General features: G+C 39.7%; 1 protein-coding gene and 1 pseudogene across 1 annotated transcript; one reads left to right on the top strand and one right to left on the bottom strand.

The window, feature by feature from the left end:
• Window positions 1-7,591: 7,591 nt before the first annotated feature.
• Window positions 7,592-18,863, bottom strand: LOC149114778 (putative serine/threonine-protein kinase drkB). The gene is made up of 3 exons (XM_089284318.1): window positions 18,720-18,863; window positions 12,547-13,369; window positions 7,592-8,256 (listed from the first exon to the last, which is right to left on the bottom strand). Exons 2-3 carry the CDS (start codon window positions 13,291-13,293, stop codon window positions 8,029-8,031), a joined length of 975 nt encoding a protein of 324 aa, XP_089140444.1. The 5' UTR covers window positions 13,294-13,369; window positions 18,720-18,863; the 3' UTR covers window positions 7,592-8,028.
• Window positions 18,864-19,001: 138 nt separating this feature from the next.
• LOC149114777 (uncharacterized) lies at window positions 19,002-20,495 on the top strand (annotated as a pseudogene).
• Window positions 20,496-21,744: the final 1,249 nt, after the last annotated feature.

The raw sequence follows: 21,744 nt of genomic DNA, 5'->3' as shown, positions 1-21,744 counted from the left end.
AACGTGATACACCGGCTGTGGTCTGTGAAAAAAAAAAAAAAAAAAAAAAAGTGTGGCATTGAGGCCTAGTTGCATAAATTTTCACCGATTTGTCTGACCTGTCTAGATCGTAAAGGAGTTAAACGGAAGATACTTACAAGGCTCCAGATCGACTGCACTAGCCTTTAACTACCGATTTAACGATATTGAATGTTAATTTGGCATTGTAGAGATTTGATGTATAAGCTGTGAGGGACAGGAAATGTTCCAACGCATGTCTTCCGAAAAAAAGTTATAGTATGTTGTAGATATGGTGAGTTTGTTTTTCATGATTCTATGTGACTCTTTTAGTAGAGCTTGAACTTATCGTGAGACAGATATGGTTGATCTTTATTTCCACAGTTTCCTACTGTGGCTTTAAATTATTTACAAAGGCGAACTTATATTCATCCGTTACTTCGGCAAAATTTAGATCGAGCTTGTGATCCTCGTAGTTATTGTGATTATACATTTCTTTTTATTAAGTTAACCTGATCGTCTTTTATTCAAAATATTCGATACTCAGTCGGAATATTTTGTGGAGACTGGCCCAAAGTCGAGGAAGCCAATTTCAGATTGCAATTTCAGTAAACTTATATTGAGCCCTATTTCTTAATTTTAACATTTTCAAATTAAATAAAAATATCGAGGATCAGCCCACCAGGATTCCTTTTAAAAACATATAAAGGCGTTCTCTGGTAAAAAGAATTTAAAAACTACGAGCTTTCGACAGTTGGTCTACTGTCTTCAACGGGTAACGAGGAGTGATGAAAAAATGAATATGTAGAGAAATATATACAAATTAAAAGCCAAAAAAACTTTTTTCAGTGATACCTTTGACTTTGCAACCCTTCCTTACTTCAAAGATATCACTCACCCAATCTCTCGAATTCTTAGAAGTCACTCCATTCAATTTACCAAAAAACTTATAAAAATATTACAACAAGTATTTCTTGCCCTAAGTTCCGACCTCCTGAAGACGTCCAGTGTAACGTTGTTTATAAAATCTCTTGTGCATAATGTCCATGTAATTACATTGGCGAAACCAAAAGATCATTTGCCACCAGAAGAAAAGAACACATCAGGAATATGAAACAACGGTGTTAAAGGTTGGAAAGTTGCAAACATGCATGGACTTTTGACCACATTTATATTGACTTCGACAATGCCACAGTCATTGACAAAGGGAACAACCGAGCCAGAATCACACTTAAATCATGGCACACGGCCAAAACTGCTGAGGCTGACAACATTACTCTTGCCCGCTCCCAAGACAATATAACATTCTTGTGTTCAAGCGTCTAAGTAAAATTTCATGATCCACTGTGTCGAATGCGGCACTTAAATCTAAGAGGCCAAGTAGCGTAACGCGCCGCGAGTTCATATTTAAAACTAGTAGTAATCAGAAATTATGAGAGTGCGTTCGACGCTCTCACTTTAATATATATATACCGTAAATCAATGATTTCACTAGCTGACTTTCAACCTTTGTCTATTGCTAAAATCAACATTTTTCAGCAGCAACCGAGATTTTACAGTCAGATATGCATGGTGTCAAAGTCCATGGTAGTGAAGTGGTCACGATTTGTTGATAGGTTGCGTGACGCCGCCAGTTTCTTTAGACTCTCAAGTTTCATAGAATATTTAAATTACGTACATTATTCTAAGCTAGCATTTGCAATCGCGTGGTCGTTTCGCGTGGTCGTTTATCGTAAACAAACTCCGTGGGACTAATTCGAGTATTTCCCCTGATGAATAAAGTAGTCTGATGGATCTTGCCTCCAGAGGACTTTTCCACCGATTCCAAACAATAAAATTTCGACCGGATAAAGACTGAGCTATCTGTCGCGACTGGAACTAATCAACAAATGCAATCAAAATGTGACTGTTCCAACGGTTATCATCCGAAAGCCAAGTCGTGTTAATAAACAAGGACAATTCCCTCAGATTTCGATAAATGCTACCGTCGAAGCGTTAAAAATTCGCCAAAATCTAACGCTGAGAGCACATAGTAGCGAAGCGTACAGCAACTGAACGGAAAGAAGTCAAAGAAAGATCCATCGGAAAGACGAGCTCACATGGCCTGCTCACATACTCATATGTTCGCCACATGTTTTATCACATGTCTTAGCATTACACGGTACCAGTTTACTGGCCGTGACATGCCCCTGCAAAAATCAAGCGGAGTGGCCATTCTGGTGTCCTTACAGGAATATGGTTTTTTCGACCTACAACCGTGCAAAGGGGAACCAACTCTGGAAAGCCACAGGTCAAAACTGGGTTTGCGTTCCACTTCGTCGAACGCAAAAATATCATTAGCGAACCTGACTAACGCTGCCTCCGTACTGTGGTGTCGACGATATGCAGACATGCAACAAATGAGAGAGCTTTGGATAACTATTTTAAATCATGCCATAGTAAATACAGAGACCCGTGCAATCAATGTGAAAGGGTTTAATGGAATACCAACGAATATTCAATGACTCTACTACATTCTTATTGGCTGTATGTTCTGTAGCATGGTATAAATATAAGTTTATATTCATCTAACTTTCATATTCACTCTTATAATTCATCAAATATTTTCGCTCGCGCGCGATTGGTCTAAACGCGTCACGTGACCGAATATTCCCCAATTTTCAAAACCGCGCGTTTTGCGAAAAATACTTGCACGATAATAAACACAATAGCCTCCACTTGGCGCGAAAATATGCTCGCATATTTGTCCTTGGACATTATCTGTTCCTAGAAGCTCACAATTTTCCTCGAGCTACGTTCTCGGAAAACTGTTCGCTTCTCGGAACAGATAATGTCCGCGGACAAATATCCTTGCATATTTTCGCGCCAAATAGAGGCTATTGTTTATATATTCATCTAACTTTAAAGGAGTTCATTTGCTGAAGGGACGAAGCCAGTTTTTCAACGTTTTCAAAGCAAACGTGATAACAGGCTGGGAACAATTGCTGGTTTTCAGTGTCACGCCATTCAAAATAGATCAAAATAAAAATCAAAACCGTTCAATAGATTAAGTCCAGAATCTGGGAAATGAAAAAAGGTAAATATGTAAAGACTCTCGCCAAGATTCTGGTCACAGCAATTTTTCTTCTCCAAGATATGCGGAGAAAGATTCTAGACAAATTTATAGAGATTTCTATGGAGACGCCATGCTGGTGCCCATACGGATGGGCACCAACATGGCGGCCGGAAACCAACAGAAACATCTGTCACTGAGTTTTGCCACAGAAGCTTGAATTTATCCCTCGAGCAACTCTAAAACATTGCAACAATACTTCTTCTTAGACATGAACTGTTCAGATAGCCAAATTTCCCGAAATAAGTCACTTTTTTAACCATGATGACAGCTCTCTAGGCCGTCATGTAAATGCCGCGTCACGCAAAAGCTTAGGAATTCGAGTGTAGTGTATCACAAAACCAAGAACCCATTCGGAGCAAAAATTTGTTTGAATATTAGTTTTCAGCTGCTCTTATACATCTTATATCATCTCAGGAAGATCAGTAGTTTTGTAGTTTGAATTTTAGTGACGTCATGTGAAAACCAGCTAGCATTTTTGCCACTTAAGATGATAACGTCCACAGTGGGCACAGGACGAAATCACATGTTTCCGTATTTTTGAAACGAGGCGGAAACATGCAACTCCATGTTTCCGTTATGTTTACGTCTTGCGGAAACATGAAAATTCAAGTCTACGTGATTCCGTCACGTTTCCGGGACGGAAATGCCAAGTCACGTTTCCGTCATATTTAAGTTAGCAGATTTCCGCTGTTGTTCATTTCCGTCATGTTTCTGCAAACGGATTTGCAGTAGTTTGCTACATCTACCAAAACAAAAACGCGAGATGGGTCTTTGAACAACAATGAATCTTAACATTTTAACCAGCAGGAGACGAACTACAACTGCAGCCGCAGGAAGTACCTCACCTCACACTTCGTAAAATGACAAAATAATATAAGGTGGTATGTGGTCCGTGTAAGGGCCCTTAATGTATAAGGACTGTGCAATGATCAGTATGCGTTTGCTCCTTTATTCCTATGTATACAAGTTCTTACACATAACCGTACACAAAGTGTCAGGGCAATCTTCTATATATTCCCTTAACCCAGTAATCCGACTGAATTTTTTACCTTTCTTCTTATACACTACTGAATATAGTTTTCATCTAAAAATATTCGTGGTACGTAACTTTCCGAATGTTTCTGTCAGGAAACGATTTGAGCAAACTGAGAAATATTAAAACAAAACTGGACGAGGCGTATTTGGCCGGACTAACTGAGAAACAACGTCGCACAAGTGCACGTGTCAGCCGGACTGAAGAGGAATCATCACGCCCACACCCACCTAACGGCCCTCTTGGGCAGTCCGCAGCGACTAATTCGCTACATTTTTAGAACATTCAACATTTTATACATACCAGCTGTAAGTTTTTCTTGATGTTCATTTGTTAAGAAAGGAATTTTAGGCATGTTATGTTCAAATGACGAGGACGAGAAGCGAATATACGTATATTTTTTTTTAAATAACAAAAATTAAAGTGTCACCGGTCGATCGATTGAAGAAAAGGAAAATAAAATAAATTGATTGAAGCTGCGAAGAAGATATCGCTCTCATATTTGTGTGATTTCACATAGTGGGGCATAGATATGGTATGGGTTAAAAAAATAACAAAATCACAACATATTTACCTGTCCTGTAATGACAAAGGAAGATCAGGAATAACGAGTGCTGAAAGAACCCGATATATAGCAAAGAGCAAGAAAAAAAAATCGTGTTTCCGCAACGAAACCTAGTGACTTTAGGTCTGAATACGTCAGCAGAAACAAGAGAAAAACTTGTTTCGTGAAGGTAGCCTACTATTCTGTCGACATTTGGTTTTTTACGCCAGCGGAAACAAGGCAAAAACGTGTTTCCGGAACATAACCTTGTATTTCCGTGAACGTTTAAGTCTGATTACGTCGACGGAAATCTAAAAAAATTCAGATTTCCGGAACGTTACCAAGTGTTTCCGTACATGTTAACATGAAGTTACGCTTGCGGAAACACTTATTTCCTTCAACTGAAACCTGACGGAAACATGTAAAAAAAGTGGTATGGTTCCGCTGTGACCGCAGCAACGGAAACACGAGTAATCGCCACCAAACCGCCAGCGGAAACGCGTGTCAACCGTCGTGTTTCCGCGACGCTTTCACATATTTCTACCACGTTTCCGTTTACGGATTCTTGATATTTTGTCCTGTGGGGAGAAAAGTTTAACGGCATTGGTCTCTTTTTTGCTTGTGGTTGACATCATCCATGGGCTTAGTAGGCAGTCGAACGGCGCTCGCTCGCTCACTCGATTCTCATTAATTTATTCATTAAACTTGAATTAAACAATTTTCTCCTCCCTCCCCTACTAAGTATTGTTTTTGTCCAAGAATGTTTAGTCATCTTCAGATTTGTCTTCAGGAAGGTTTTTAACGAGGGGAGACTAGAAAGGCGTACATTTTTACCCGAAAAATGGAGAGCCTGGGTACGAGTTTGTCGAGCGCATCAAAGATTGCAGTCGGCCATTTTGGTTTCATGTGTTTTTGTTTCGTGAATATGTTGCTTTTTGACTATCGGCTTTTGCTCACAGGTAGATGAAAGCTGGTAGAGGTATCTATGACTGTGGTGATGCATCGGTCACAACATCACGGTCGGCGAGGTCAAAGAATTGATACGAGAAAGACAGAAAGTCACTGGGATCGCGTTAACTTTGCATATGGGGGAAATTAAGCTCGTAGCTTTTTCTCTTGGCAAGAGAATTTGATGGTTTCCACTCGCTTTCTCTCCTTGTGGAGTCCAAAGCAATCTTAAGTTCTTGTTAAGTTTTGGTTTCATTGTATTGTTATTGTTATATTTTGTATACACACCTTGAAATTCTGCCTGTTTTAGTATCCCACGGAAGTTCGAAATTTGTAAGCTTATTTTAAAACAATTTAATTAAGTAAGAAATTCGAATTGCCTTATCTTTTAGTTTTGTTGTCGTTCACACTTCATTTCTTTTGAATTCCGTGCAGTTCGACCAGAGGGAAAATTTTTCAGAGATGGTATGCAAGTCAACCTACATCTACGATGGACAAATTTAATAAGTCCAAGAGACTGTGTAGTTCTACTTTTTGCGAGGGAGATATGCTGCCCAATTGTGTCAAATATAAGCCGGACGCATGTGGCTGGTGATGTAGAGTTTTTTTTTTTTACTTCTAGAAATGAGAGATTTAAACAAATCGAAATCAAAAGTTGGAATAATTATGGAGAAGAGAATGTTTGATACCTGTCAACATAAGTATGTTCTGTAATCATTGCAAAAATCCATTAGAAGAGACGTATCGGCAATCCTTTTGAATATTACTGCATTGCTAGCGAGATTAGCACAAACAATTACCAAGATATGTAGGAATAAACACCGTGATTTGTGTTTCCAAGAAAGACAATTGTTGTTATTTTACTTGCATACACTACAATATGTAGTACCCTTATTATTGATTGCACCAAGCTGGGGAAGGGGGGTTGACTAAAGGTGCCCTTTTTTCAGGCGGGAGATATTCCAAGACTTAACAGCACAGGAATTTCAAATATTAGTTATTTATCCAAGGAATAAGATGTAGTGGGGCCACATTAGGTTTGTGAAAGAGGTTTCAAGCTAGAAGCTACATGTATATGAAAGAGAAGCCTTTCCTGTCAAAGCCACTATGTAAAATGGATAGGGTTTTGACCTTGGGGCAGAGCCTCCTTGTATAAAAGTTTGTTACTTCCCTTCCCCCTCCGCATAGACATAGTTATATAGTAAAAAAAATTGTAAATTGTAAATAAAAACATCCCCTTCACTTTGGGTTCAAGATTGAAACAAAACTGTCTGAAATTCTTATAATATTGAAGGAAATACTTTTCTTTCTATAGATTTCCGTTTTACCAGCAAGCTAAAATCAAATTGTTTATATTTGACATAGTTTAAGTAAACAAAATTTTGCCAATATCCATGTCTCACTTAAGTGAAATTTGGGTTAAACACTCTTGGCAGTCTTGGCATTCTCAAGTTGATTGGCTAAAATAAATGTTAAAATCATGTAATATAATTTTTGCATAATTGTTATACTCAGTTGTTTCATAATGTTAACTGAACAAGGACCATAACCAATTTACCTTGACCCAAAATGCACTGCCTAATATTATACATATGTTATAACCAACTTCAGCGACTAGATGTCAATATTGGACTGGCTGCTGGTGAATATGGTGAAATCTCATTTAATGATTTCATTTTGAAACAAACTGTTGTTATTCTTTGACACTACATCATGTCATGTACAATTTAATTTAACAACAATGTTCCAGTTCCAATAAAAATAATTAAAATAAGAAGTCTGTTTAAACAACCTATTATTCGATTTTTGCATTTCTTTTCTATTTCGAGCAGTCTGGGTTTGAGCCCTGGCTGGGAACATTGTATTGTGTTCTTGGGCTAGACACTACTCTCACAGTGCCTCTATACACTCTGGTGTATAAATAGGTACTGGCAAATTTAATGTTGCAGGGGGGGGGGGGGGGGGATAACCCTGCGATGGACTAGCATCCCACCAGGGAGTAGTAGAAATACTCCTAGTGGCTTCATGCTATAGAAACTGGCAAAAGCGCTGGCCTGATGGGCCGCTTAGCAGACTTAACTTCCACTTCTAAGTTGCCGTCTGCTTCTTTCTCAGAATGAGTGTTTGTGCAAAACGTTTCGCATGAAAATGACTTGATTTTCGTGAGAAAGAACGTACAGGTGACATACATTTTCATACGAATAGTTTCGCACAAAGACTCGTTTTGCCAAAGATGCAAAAGTAAACTTGGGATTGACCTGTTCATCTACGAGCTGGCTCAGGGAGCCTTTGATTACATTTGTAACAAATCCCTTTTGTCCAAGATATTTTCTCTTGAATCACACGCAGAGGTTTAGGGACTTCATTGTTAACCTTGGCCTTTCCTTTAATTTAGTTCCACGCAGGCCTTCCTGTTCGAGCCACCTCTGGGGACTCCAGTTCTTCAATGATTGTGTCCATATTTGGCCTCAGCCAAGGGTTGTTTAATACACAGCGTCTAGCGAGGTCTTGAAACTTGCCTCTCTCCATCTGCAGAACTTGCACCGGACGCTGTCCTGGATTTGGTTCTTGTCTGGTACACATTTCACAGAGGAGAACTCCAAAACTGTACACATCGACCTAACAACAACAATAGCATTGGGAGTGGTCATAAAAACGTTCTTTTCCGTAAGCATAAAGTTTTCAGCATTTGTAACATATTTACTGCATCATTTCACGATTATTTACTGAAAGTAGAATCTGCAAGCAGAATCACTTTCGGAGTCGCGTTTTGTGACCCCAGAAGGAAAATGTGGATACTTGCCAGCTGGCAAATGAAACTCACTCGCTTAAAAAATTTCATTAGGATGAACCTGTTTGCCGAGAGCGGACCACTTCAAGGAATTTCTGCCCTACAATAGGATTATCTAAAGACTTGCGGAAATTCATGTATTTAGGAAATGAATTTTGAAACTATGAGTTGCTTGGCAAAACCTCTTTAACTCCTCTTTGCATTTTACGCTGTTAATGAAGCGACTAAATTTCGTGCTAGCTAGAACGGTGCGGCCAAGGAAAGCTGTCAAGAGCTTTTGTCTTATCTCTTCACACGTGTTCTTGAACTTTTCCTCGATAACAACAACATTGTAACTTCAACAGCCATCAACAATTACTGCACGTTCATTAACTAGACTAGTCTAAACCATTGTTATATAATAACCCAAGTTATTCTCCCATTTTTATTGGTTCTTTCCTATGATCTATTAGAGGACAGACGCACGATTGACGTCATCGTTACAAAGTTTTTCCCTCTGTGTTTTAAAATGGCGAAAAGTTTTGAGAATTTAGAAAATATTTTTCGTGACTGGGCAAAAAATAAGCTACAAAAAAGTCTTGTTGAGGTATTGAACAGGTAGGAGAAGCATAAAAAAGAAAGATAAACTGTTTCGTCTTTAGAAAATGACCCAGAAAAATACTCGAGTAGTCTCAGTCGGCAGTCTAGCGAGACTAAACTAAGCACAAAATTGGCCTTGGTAAGCTGTCGGAGAACCATATGCATTGCTTTATCTCGAATTTAACAAACCCGATAAACAAAATGTTTATGAGATTAATTTATTTTCAAAAAATCAGCTTTTCTCAGTCTTAAAATAACTGTTAACACACTGATTGATGTCAGGTATGGAGCATCAAAGCATCACTGATTTCTTAAAAACACTTCACATAACCTTGCTTTCCGATGCGAATGTTCCAGTCTGTTTCAGGGCACAGCAGCGAGCAAAGTATGCCTCACTACAGCACTCGGCCAACTGTATCGCAGCTATAAGGTGACTCCGACACTATTTCAAACTGATTTGAGAATCTACAGCCACAGAGGACACAAATTTCCATCGTCACTAACGCTCCTTTCATTCAAAACTCGAATCGAATGGCCTCCACGTTGACCGCAACCGCAAGTTTTCCGAGCGTATTTTTTCAACTCCTGCAATATTCAAGGCAACTTCCAAGCTTTTCGGCTCACAGGGCTGCTCTGATGATAAAAACTCACTTGACTTTTCCAGCATTTTCTTTAAGACTTCTAGATTTTGTAGTTCAATTCTGCTTTCACCGTAAGTTTTCATTCCACCACAAGCGACGCTCAAGTCAAGTTTGACAGTGGCGTGATTTTCCTGGACCAATCACAGTTCTTTGCTACGCATGGCAACCAATGTGATTGCTACATTTTGTATAGATAATAGATCACGTCAAATGGCTTTTTTTTTCGTGTTCGCCAAAGTACGCAAAGGTTGGCCTTCGAGTTATGTTGAAAGATTTTGAAAAAAAAAGCTTTATCTGTGATAGTTTCTTTCGTTATTATATAAAACAAATAGATTTCATGTTGCCGTGCGTCTGTTCAGTAACAGATCACAGAAGACGTCAAAATGTGATAAGAACATCAGTGACACACTCGGCTATCGTCTCGTGTACCACTTTTTTTGTTCTTACCACATTTTGACGTCATCTGTGATCTATTACTGAACAGAAGCACGGTAACATGGAATCTATTTGTTAAATCGATTATCTTAAAGTGTTTTAGAAAACATAGAAAAGAATGCGTACCGACAAAAATGCTAAAACTTTAGTTTTCTGAAATAACTAGTCTAATAAATAATAGGTTAATTGTTTAGCAATCAGAAAGCTTGTGGTATCCCTGTTATAGTTTGATTGACTTGAGTGTCTTGAAACCAAAACCAAAACAACTACTCTGGCCAATCCGCACGGCAGGCGCAAACAACGCAATGAGCCAATCCAAAGTCGAAGCAATTACATGCGACCGAAGTCAAGCGCGGGAAAATGTGCGAGTGCAGTTAAGGTAATTCCATCGAAATAGAACTCACGATAATTTTGTTAGCTGCTTATATCAAGAGAACTTAAAACTTAAAACAAAAAATTAAAGGGGGTCCCCATATTTGTTCAGGAGCTGGAGGACCTTCAACAAACCCCATAATTCCTGAAGTTTTTTTGCTTTCAGAAACCTTTATATTTGAACCATTCACCTTACGCTTTAAGAGAGCAGAAAAATAGGGAGAAAATCAAGCGAGGAATACAACAATGAATGTATTGCATAAATGTTAAGGAGCAATTTCATGTACGTTTCATGATAAGGGCACTCATAATAGTCGACAGGGATACAATACGTTCCAAGCACGCAGTGTTCTGGGGCCACATATTACCTTTTACGAGTGCTAGCTATGCTCCCATTTTTCGTGATAATTTTTTACTCTGCAATAGAAATGGTCCATATTCACTGTACGGAAAGAAGGTGATTTCTGCATTCAAACTAAATAAAAAAATTGTTAGGTCCCGGTAATCGTTTCCGAGGAAAAAACGATGATTTGTCTCTCGCAAGCCAAGCCGTTTAGAAAAAGCCACAATTCTGTATATGTTGCGTATGCGGACGCGCTCGTGAGCGCGCGCTAATGACGCGAAAATTGCGCGCAGTAGGGATGCGCAATGTAATTCTGAGGAATAACCTTAAGGTCATTCCCCTGAAGTAAAACTGTCACTAGATTTTTGTTCAAACTTTGTCCACTGAATATTTATCATATGAGAACTTTAATTATAAAATAAAACGGGGAGGGGGTGCCCGTGCTCGTTAAGGAGCAATGAGCCATTGAAAATGTCCCATTTTGGCATTATTTAATGCATATTACAAGAACGCATCTCAAGTTATTGTAAAATCTTTGTGAGCTCAGACTCATGACAACACGCCTCAAACTACAGTCAATAATTGTGTCGGACACAAATTAACTTTTTAAGTTTGATTTTGACAGACAGCTGAATCCTTGTTCGAATATTGGAACCAAATTGCTTGCCACGGCTATCAAACTGCAAAATAGAAAAGACTACAGGGCCGTTGCTATTTTCCTTAGTTCTTCAATTTTCAGCAATAGAAATCATGTCAGTCTTTTTTCACGCAAAGCTACTGATTAGTTGATTACTGGAAAACAAATTGGGGTGCCCGAGTTCGTAAGTGAGCTATAGCCATTTTTCAACTAACAGAACTCAATATCAAGGCAAATCCACCATGTTTTCAGTGTGCTCGTGCACAAGCGCGCGCTACTGACGCCATAAATTATGCGCAGTAAGGATGCCCAATGGTGGCTCCTTATAGTTTTACGATCACACGCGCGCTGAGGACGAAAGCTCAAGTAATTTGCGCGCGCTCGAAGGAAAACGTCAGTGTTTTTTGATATTTTCTGACCTCAACATGAGCACAAAAGGCAAACTGACAGTGAATTTTCTCGCGTTTCCTTATCGGTGAAATTCCGTAAAATTTGGCAGATTGGTAGTAAATACTTTACTTTAGTCGGAGCTCGTTTTTCAGGGAAATCTATAAGACCAGATTTTTTGCAGCGGTAAAAGACATAAATTTGAAAAAATCGAAAAAACTGCCTTTATAAACCCTACTTTTTTCGTGTTTCAAATTCGTATCCCGCAGGAAGCGATATGTTGTAAAAAGTTTTGAAGATTTCACCGAAGAAAATTCACGAAAATCACAAATAATGCCACACAAACAGTAAAAAACACACTTGTTTAGCCATTTATAATTCAAGACGAAAACCCAAAATTTTAACAGAGATGATATCAAAACACTATTTAATCATTCGTTATTACATGTAATAAGTTTGAAAGGACTGGGTTTGAAAGCGAATGCAAAAACAGCATTCAAAACATAACACTTGCGTGCGCAACGCCATAAATGATTACCCTATGGAGCCACCTTAAGTCACGATTGGTTTTGGTTTTGCTTCTTACAGGTTGAGAAAGTGGCGCGAGTTTTGTTGAGCAATCAAAAAGCGAAGTAAAGCAAAACCAAAGCAAACGAGAATTACTTTTGACATTCAACTGAAAACCGCCGCATTTTGTAGCAAACGATGACGCGTGTTTACCAACCTTAACGCTTATTGGTCGATCTCGATCTTCTCTTCTGGACTCTGGAGCACAGTAGATTAATGCACCTGCATAGTTAATGTTGCTCTGACGTACGAAATTTGCAGTGCCGTAATCCGACAATTTGGCTTTCCATTGGTTACGCTGACGACGTAGCAACACGTTAGCACTACTGACGTCGTGATGGATAATAGGTGTGGGTTTTTGGTGCAGATAATTGAGTGCTCGGGCCACATCTAAAGAAATAAAAGCCACGTCTCCCACTGCTATCTGTAGATCATGGCTGTTGTTCTGTCTCGAGTAGAGCCTTTCTCGTAGATTGCAGTCCATCAACTCCGTTACTAGCAATGGCGTTTCACTATCAGCAGTTGCTCCAATAAACTGCAGCAGACAAGGATGGCGACATTTTGAAGCAATGTCTACTTCTCGCTCAAACACACGCCTGTTCCGATCAGACATAATTTCGCCGTACATTTGTTTTACTGCGACCTCGCAGCCATGGAATCTCCCCCGGTAAACAATTCCCCACGCTCCTCGCCCGAGCTCCGGCTGATAAGTGATTTGAATTTCTTTTCGATTAATGACCCAGTCGCGAGAAGGATCCCTGTCTTGCTGAAGTTCCCTTAATTGGTCACTCAGCCTTCTAACTTCTTCATTGTTTGATCTTAACTGGCTTTCCAGTTCACGAACTCTTCGTTGCTCCGGTCGTTCTACTCCTACTGAATTCAGCCTGCTCACACAATGACCCATTGTGACCACTTTGCTCGATTCTCATTAACTTTCGTAGCAGTTTAGAATATCTGTACTGTTTCGTCTTTAATTCAACCTACAATAAATAGCAGTCCTTTCATCATTTATTTGTCAACCTTTTACTAACTAGATAAAGGTAAGAAGGAAAGGAGGAAAGAAGAAAGGAAAGAAGGACTCAGGAATTACGCTCACTTTAACCATCGTGTTATATGAGGTTAGAATGCATCCGCTCAGAATTACTCTCTCTTTAAAGCTTCGGACTAATCACAGTTCTTCATTCTTCCTAATTTCGATCTGACCGGACAATAAGAATACCGTGATTCCCTCTTTCCCCTTGGAAAGGATGGAGGTAATCACGATTAAAACATTGGAATGCAGCAAGTGATGCTCGCAGGTACTCTGACTCTCATACAGATACGGTACGAAGCGAAAATTTTGTGGTGACTCAGAAAAGAAATCGCCTAAGCCAGGACAAAACTATATATGGGAAAACTATCTTGATAATATTTTCAGTCAGCCGAAAGGTTTCTTTACTTTTTAACTCGTGGATACGCGAAGCGTAGGAACGAGTTATTGTGGTCACTGCGTATCACTCACTCACTAAGGTGTCGATACACTCCGTAATTACTCGGCCCGAACGAGAGCACTCGGTACATGGATTGTTCCCGAAGGTCACTCCGATCAAAGTTCACTCCAGCTCAGCGTACATCGTGTCCGGAAGATTTGTTGATTTTGTAGCTTTCACAGGACGATGTGTCTTTAGGTGGACCGAAGATGTTTCAACTTAGTAATACGGCCAAGTTGGAGACTGGATGTCATTACCTTTGACTCGTCCAGGTGCTTAACATGACCAGGAGATAATCATTTGGTCTTATCGATCAACCCCGCAAGCTCACAGGGGGAATATAAACTTTAGTTTCCTGGAAAGCAACCTGAAAATGCGTAAATCTCATTCCAATGTGGTAAGCTTTGATGAAAATGAATCATATTTGTCGAACATATCGAACTTACACTAGCGAAACGAATTGAGGACTTCTTGAACGAAACAACTATTGAAAACATATTAACAAACATTGGCACAATAGGCCAATTTCGATATATTAAAATTCTAACTTAGCTCCGAGGCTTAGGGGAATAAAACAAAAGAAATTAATTATACATCCCTCATCCTCGGTGCGATTTCTTTTGTTTTATTCCCGTAAACCTCGGAGCCAAGTTAGAATTTTAATATATCAGAACAGGGCCATTGACGAGTAAATCATGTTACGAAACCAAAGACCTTTTATGGTCAAACGAGGACAACAAACATTACTTTGATCAAAGACTCGTGGTTCCACATTGAAAGTGAAGGGCTGACCCATATAGGCACCTTTACCGATATTCAGTCAAGGCTGTACTCTAGCTGCTTGCGGCGCCCTGAAAGGTGAACGTTTGGGTTAGGGTGACTGCGAAAAACTGTTTGTCGCCCGGTAGGGCACGTTTGCTTGAAGTCCAATGTGCATTAAAACAGGCCAAAAATTCTTCTAACACACTGGTGTTGGTTTATTGTGTTAGCGAAGCGTGGCACAAAAAAGATTCGTTCTGCAAACAGTCGCACACTCGACAGTATTCATTCGGAAAATTTTTTGCAGATTGATGATTTCAAAACATGTCACACGATCTTCTCTGGGAACGCCGCTCGGAGTCGGTACAAAACGTGGACCCCCAAACTGGACCCCTTCTGGACCACCCCCACCCCTCCCCTCCCCAACAATGTAAGCAAAATGTAACCACCTGTTTCTCTCACCATTCGTCGCATATAAAGCAGCAAAGTTGTTTTCTGTTTACACTACGTCCGATGTACATCGCCAACTGTCAACGTATTTAACGGTCGAATACCATGAATCTGCGATCATCTTTCTGCGCATGTGATCACTACTACATCTAAGTCAAAAACGGCTAAGTCATTTGTAGATAGTTGGTACAGTGCGCTACAGCTTGCGAGATCTTCCACTTATTTTCACTTTTTTTGCTCAAACATTTGCTTGAATCGTAAATTGAGTGTTAAAAAATACTACCAGAAATGATAATCCTTTACTTTGCCATTTCTTTGTGCACCTGGATACAAGGTTTAAACGTTTCGGTCTGTCCCGCTTTTCCGCCATTTTGACTGCATCATCCTGTGCTTTCGGCTACCACGACTGACCAAAAATATCGTGAACATTCACACACCCAGTAAGAGATATTTTTAAAATAAATTAAAACAAGTTGCTGTTAATTTGAATATAAAATTGTTCTGATTACCAGGAGATAGAGCGTTTGCTTGACCTGCGGCCATACTTTTTTGTTGAGACAAAAGAAAATGGTTGCATTAACTGGTTTCCTTCTGTCCACATTTTGACCCTTACAAAATTCACAAATGAAATTTAATGACATTCATGTTTAGTATAAAAGGCTATTGAAAAACAACGGTTGCAATGTCTTCTTCAATTAGCTAAGCGCTCTTAATAGATTTATGATTTAAATATCGTGATGTTAAGCGTGCAAAACGCTAAAAAATATGCCTTGCGTGCCTTGTGAAACAATCCCTTTAGTGTTCTTGGAAAGGTAATGTCACGATTGTGTAGCGATGGACTCAGAAATGTCCAGATTGCACTGATGAAAAATAAGAAAAATTCGGAAGGGGTCTAGGAGAGGGTCCAGAAGGCGGTCCGAAGGGGGTCTAGAAAGGGGTCCAGAAGGGGTTCCAGTTTGGGAATCCACATTTTGTAGCGTCCCCGGCGCCGCTCGGGCTTTCATCTGTACAAGCCGCACAAATTTGCTCCGTTTCGCAAAGTATCTTAATATTTTTCTTTCTAATGGTTTATTTCTGATTTATTTTAGTGCCTTAGAGGTTGTTGACAGGCTGGCATCTTTACGTGTTGATTTTGCCATCACAAGTGACTAAAAATGAGTGTTTATGCGAATTTATTTTCATTGACATTTGTTTACAATTATTCACCTCGCGTTTGCTTCACTAAAATTAATTCTTTCGATTGCTTTCTTTTGGTAATTTTGACCAAACAACAAAGTAAACTATCTAATGCTAAGCGACTACGGGTGATAAATTAGGAACATGGTTTTTCGTCTCTTAATAGTGCCTTTTGCCTTGTTGTTTTTGCTTTGTGACGAACAAGTCCATCACATTTGCTAATATCCACGAAGACCAAATTTAGCGAAATTGCTATGCTGCATCCATGTCCGACTGCTAGGTCGAAAAATGAACTAGGTGATGATTCTAAATCTGAATTACCTTTAAAATAGTTCTTTTTTACACCTTACATCACTTATTTACGGTATATTTCAATCACACACTCAGTTGCTGATGTTTGGGAGAAGCCATGACATTTGCGAAAGTAGAAAAATATATCAATATATTTATATATTTAATTGTGCGCCAGAAAAGCTCTCTTATTTACTTTTATAATCAATGAATCACGTAATCAGTTAATAATTTATTGATTAATTCTTTTAGGCGACCAGCTTCTTGGCCTGGGCACCCTGGCCGGAATAGTTGAAATTTTTCTTAGAAAAAATTCAATGCACAGTATTCCTGTGTTTTTATTCGGCAGGACGCATATCTCGAAAATAAAAAATCTGGAAATCCTATAGCAATAGCATCCGTTGCTCTGTAGTCCCCTCTGCATGCAACTCCTTGAAACTCACTGGGTCTTGGGCTTTCCTTCTGCGTAACTCTCTTTGCAATCGTTTGCATGACAAAAAAAACACGACTAAAAAGGAACTGGAACAGTGAGCTAGTGAACAGTGATACCCTCCAAAGAGGCTCAGGCTCTGGATTCACAGGCAAATAATATAACATATATGTTCCCTACAAAGGACAGAAAAGTCAATAAACTTAGCAAGTTAAATTTCTAAAATTCCCTCGCATATGTCTTCTAGTAATATGTGTGCTACAAAGGCCGGTAGACAAAAGCTTGGTTTTGTGTACCTTATCTACAAGTTAGCCATAGGTACCCTTTGATTTAATTTGTCGCGACATGCCGAACCCGGAATTGTTACTAATGGCTTATGCTAATTCCAACGTAACAATGGTCTCTATCCTAAAATTTTTAAGAAGCTCTCTAAGGAAAAAAAGATTTGTACAAAGATCGTTATGAATCACGTGTCTTGCCGTTTTGCAAGAAGATATACCGGTGTGGAGATTTTGCCGGTACCTTGAGCGGAGCGCAAACATGTCCACAATAAGCTTGTCCCATTCCGTGAAAAAACGACGTTTTTGACCATTTGGGCGTGTACTGATCTGTTGCTTTTAACAACTTATGTGTAGAAGTTTTTAGTGCTGGTCACTCAATCTATTCTCCCCCGCTTGGGGAAGGAATGGATTCCGTGACGAGCACGAAGTCACGGAAACTGATTTGGTTACCGATGGTGAGGTTGAAGATAATTGGCGAGCGTTTTTAAATTCATCTGTCGACGCGCCATGAAATAAATCATTAAAAGCAAAATTAAAATTCGTTCTTCATTCAAGTGGTGAATTCAGTTGGGATCTAATCCATCTCGGTGTTTTATGACTATTTTGCTCGTGAGAAGGGACATCAGCTCACCTCAATCTTGGAATGATTTTGACAAGACATCACTAAAATGCCGAACCGTTGGACTAGCTTTTCGCTCGGCTACCAACTGAACACAATCATGCAAAACAATTCTGAAAATTCTGACAAGGAATCAAACTCAATAATGTTTACACAGACAGCGAAAGACCGAAAGACTTCTGGGTTACAATTGACCGCTTTAACACATGAAGTCGTCATGAACATGTGCATCGTCATAAACAAAACTGAACAGTTTTGAAGATTTTTTTTGAAAAAAAGATGAGCGCAATTAGGAAGTGATGATTGTCAACTATTGCTTGAGCGAAAATGGGCTAATTTGACGCCAGTTCAATGCATTGTGCACACGAAGCACAGGCTATATGCTGAATAAAGATTTCAATCCTCTTCCTTGCTTGCGAAACAACTGTAAGATTAGTGTAACAATCGGTGAGGGAAACACTTTGGAATGATAGACACAGGAACTAAGAGTTATTAACAACAAGATTTGGTAAATACCGATAAAGTCTGAACAAAAACGAGAGTGTTTCTCGATGTTTCATGCTGCTATTTATCGTAACAAAGTTCATCTGTCAGTAAGTCATTACGGCCTAAAATAACACGACGAGAACACTTAACGACACTGCACGTACATTTTCTAACGTTAGAACTGTACTCGTATCGTATCGTCCTTTCGCTATTAATTCTTGTGCTCATTTTGAAAGAGAAATAGAGAGCCAAATTTGAGCTTAGTAACAGTTTAAGCAAACGGCCTATCGACTACAAACCCAATTGACAACAGAGAACAGCTACGGAAAATTGGTTCAAGAAATAAATCACCGAACAAATTGGACTTACCGGAGTATTATTCAATCAGCGACGTGGTCGATCACTGATCGGTTGTTTAGCTCCCTTTCAAAGCAGTTCGTCGCATGGCTTCAGGTAAACAGTCCAGAATATCCCAATTTAGTACATCACGAGCAAGAGAGAACCGGAAGTTCAAAAATTCGTTCAGTCTGGTTGCTATGGAGTGACGTCATAAGCCGGTATTGTAGCTGTCATCGAGCTGGATTTGCCGTTTTATACCGCAGGGTTCGGCAATTAGTTTATCAGCTATAATGTATCAAGTCATGTGGAGGGAAGTATGTTTATTTTGAGGGGCTGGATTACTAGGTTGACGTTTTAGGAGGTTGGATTTCATTTAAAAGCGGGAAGATTGCGTTCATTCAGAAGTGTAGGATGGTTGACTTCGGCATTCGACGAGCTGAGCTCGTCGATGAGCTCGTCGAATGTCGTCCAAAAAGAGATTCGAGGGATGGGTCCCTCATCAATTCTAAGATATGCGGCGTTCCTTTGGCGCGTTTTATGACGACCAGCCCGTTGGTTGCAAGCTTTCCCAATGAATTTACGACGGTTCCACTCGAGGAGTTAAAAAATGGCGCGCATTTGGATCGACGTGTTTACAAAGATGTTGTCCCTATTACCTCATCATTTGGTGTTGTTTCCGCCATTCACCGCCAAAAGTTCCCGAAACCAGACGAAAGAGACGCGTACAGCTGGTTGGTTGACGCGATTAATAGCCTAAATAGAGTCAGGACCAGAGACAAGCGAAACCAGCGATCGCAAAGATGAAACGACACTCCAAACGTGTGCAGACAGCACTACAAGTAGCTTCAGTGATATTATCTTAAGGTTACAATGTATTGCAGAGGAAAACCGTAAACTGAAGACCGAGCTTGAACTTGCAATGTCGAAGTTAGAGTCCTTACGCGATGAAGTTACTTCTAGTTCTCTTAAGGGCGGTCAATCGGTGGTGGCAAAGGAGGAAGTGGACGATGTGTGGAACTCGCTAAGTGATATTTGCGACAGTATCAAGTGCATCTTTCTCTGTAATCGCCGATCGGGCTCTCAAACCTGAAGTGGCCAAAACGCTGAGCGACATCGCCGATCAGCTGATGGAAAAAAAGGAACCGAAGGAGGTTTTGGAAATCATGCTCGGGGGCAGCGCCGGCAAGTTTTTTCAATCCCTTCAAGTGCCTGATGGGACCTTGCTGTACTTTAAGCTACAGTTCAGGATTCCAGACCAGGGCTGGCAGATTTTGTTGAGCAAATTTGGATACGCTGAAACGCAAGCCATCCTTGCATGATCTATATGAAAATAAGTTTCCATGTGTGGGATGTAATAAGGTTTAAGATAATCACAAAATTAATGGTATCGCTTTGCTCGTTTTAATTTTCTCTCGTAAAACGTCAATCCAGAACAGTTTTGTCCAGCGTACTAAAATCAATAATCATCGTCCTTTTGCGATCGACTAAGGGGCCGTGGAATTTCTCCTTTGTTAAAATGATTCGGATTTTATATGGTCGCGATCAGACAGTTCTCCTTTCCGGCTTTCCGAAAGTACAAAGTCTGCTGAGAATTCACAAAAGTCTCCATGACAACGTATATATGGGCTTTCACGCCTACCCCACGAAGGTTACCAAGGGCTTTGCCATCGTTGTCTTGTTTGCGAAGCAATAACAAAAAAAAAAAAAAAAGATGCGCATCTGATAATGCACGCAAACTGTAAATGTCCTAACAACTGCACTGTTGTCGTTATCAGGGAATACTTTGAAACTAACTCTTGTCGTCACAGGGTTACCGTGGTAACACGACGGCCCCACCAAAAGGAGCGATAAATTTCCATTTCCGTAAAATTATCTGACGGACTCTTTCCATCGCTATGTTGTCACGGCGTCTCTAAGAAGCGCGACTTTACAGGTCTTTACAGGAAAATCTCAAACTCAGTGTTGCCATATTGACCTCGCTGTCGCTCGATCAATAGGGGAAGGGTCTCGGTTTAAGATTTTCCCGCAAAGACATCATGCTCGGTTAAATAAGCACTGTTAATGAAACTATCTTTTCACAATAACTCCAACAGCTTTAAAGTTAATACCTTGTAATTATTCAAGCAACAAGATCTATAAATGGAAAATACTTGGACTATGGGGCACGGAAATCATGGCTATATAAGTTAATTTCTCCCCTTGTCGCAATTTCTAGCGAATTAATTTTATTAATTGTAGCACTTTAAGAGCCCAGCTTAACACCAAGACATGCCTGTAGAAAATTGATTGACCTGTCAAAATTAACTACACCAGCTACAAACCTGTGATTTGCGGAAAATACTGCTTAGTGATTGGGCTATAACATATCCAATTCTTTTCTTCTTGAATGTAACGAACAAAATAAGTCTTTCGATTTTAAAATGTCAGCTTTTGGCCTTTTTCTGAAACGGTAAACTTGAACGTAGACGAAAATTCATATCATAACAACCCGTCGTCTTGTAATCTCTACAAAACAGTATTTAAAATGTACGGGGTGGGAGATGGAATATACCAGCATTTATTGGGCCCCATCTATCCATTCATTGCTGGCAAAATTAGGTTTTACCCTTCTTTTGTGTTCGATACCCTGAGCCTTGGCACTTACGTACCATTTTCAATGTAAAAAGGCCCTTAAAATACAAATGAATTATCTTGTGATAGTGAAACTCCGTCCAAACATGTAATGTACTTTAACTTGCTAGAGTCGCATTAAGTGTGCCATGGAAAAGCACAATATTTTCTGTAAGTTTCTGTAGAGGGACAAAAATATTACTGAAGTGCCACACTGGACATTCAGAGCCGTCTCAACAAGGCCAGAAACTCGCTCAACATGATGAATAAGGTATGGCGCTCCTCCACTTACAGTATTCGTACCAAGCTGAATCTCTATCACAGCTGCGTCCTCACAACTCTCCTGTGTGGTTCAGAATGTTGGCGCTAAACGGAGAAGGATTTATCTAAACTCTCTACATTTCACACCAAGAGCCTTCGGCGTATCCTACGCATCTTTTGGCCT

The sequence above is a fragment of the Orbicella faveolata genome, unplaced genomic scaffold (assembly GCF_042242905.1).
Source record: "Orbicella faveolata isolate gen_17 unplaced genomic scaffold, um_ofav_v1 contig_13, whole genome shotgun sequence".
NCBI classification, from domain to species: domain Eukaryota; kingdom Metazoa; phylum Cnidaria; class Anthozoa; order Scleractinia; family Merulinidae; genus Orbicella; species Orbicella faveolata.
The sequence above is the reverse complement of the archived record's forward strand: the minus strand, read 5'-3'. Positions and strand labels throughout refer to the sequence as shown.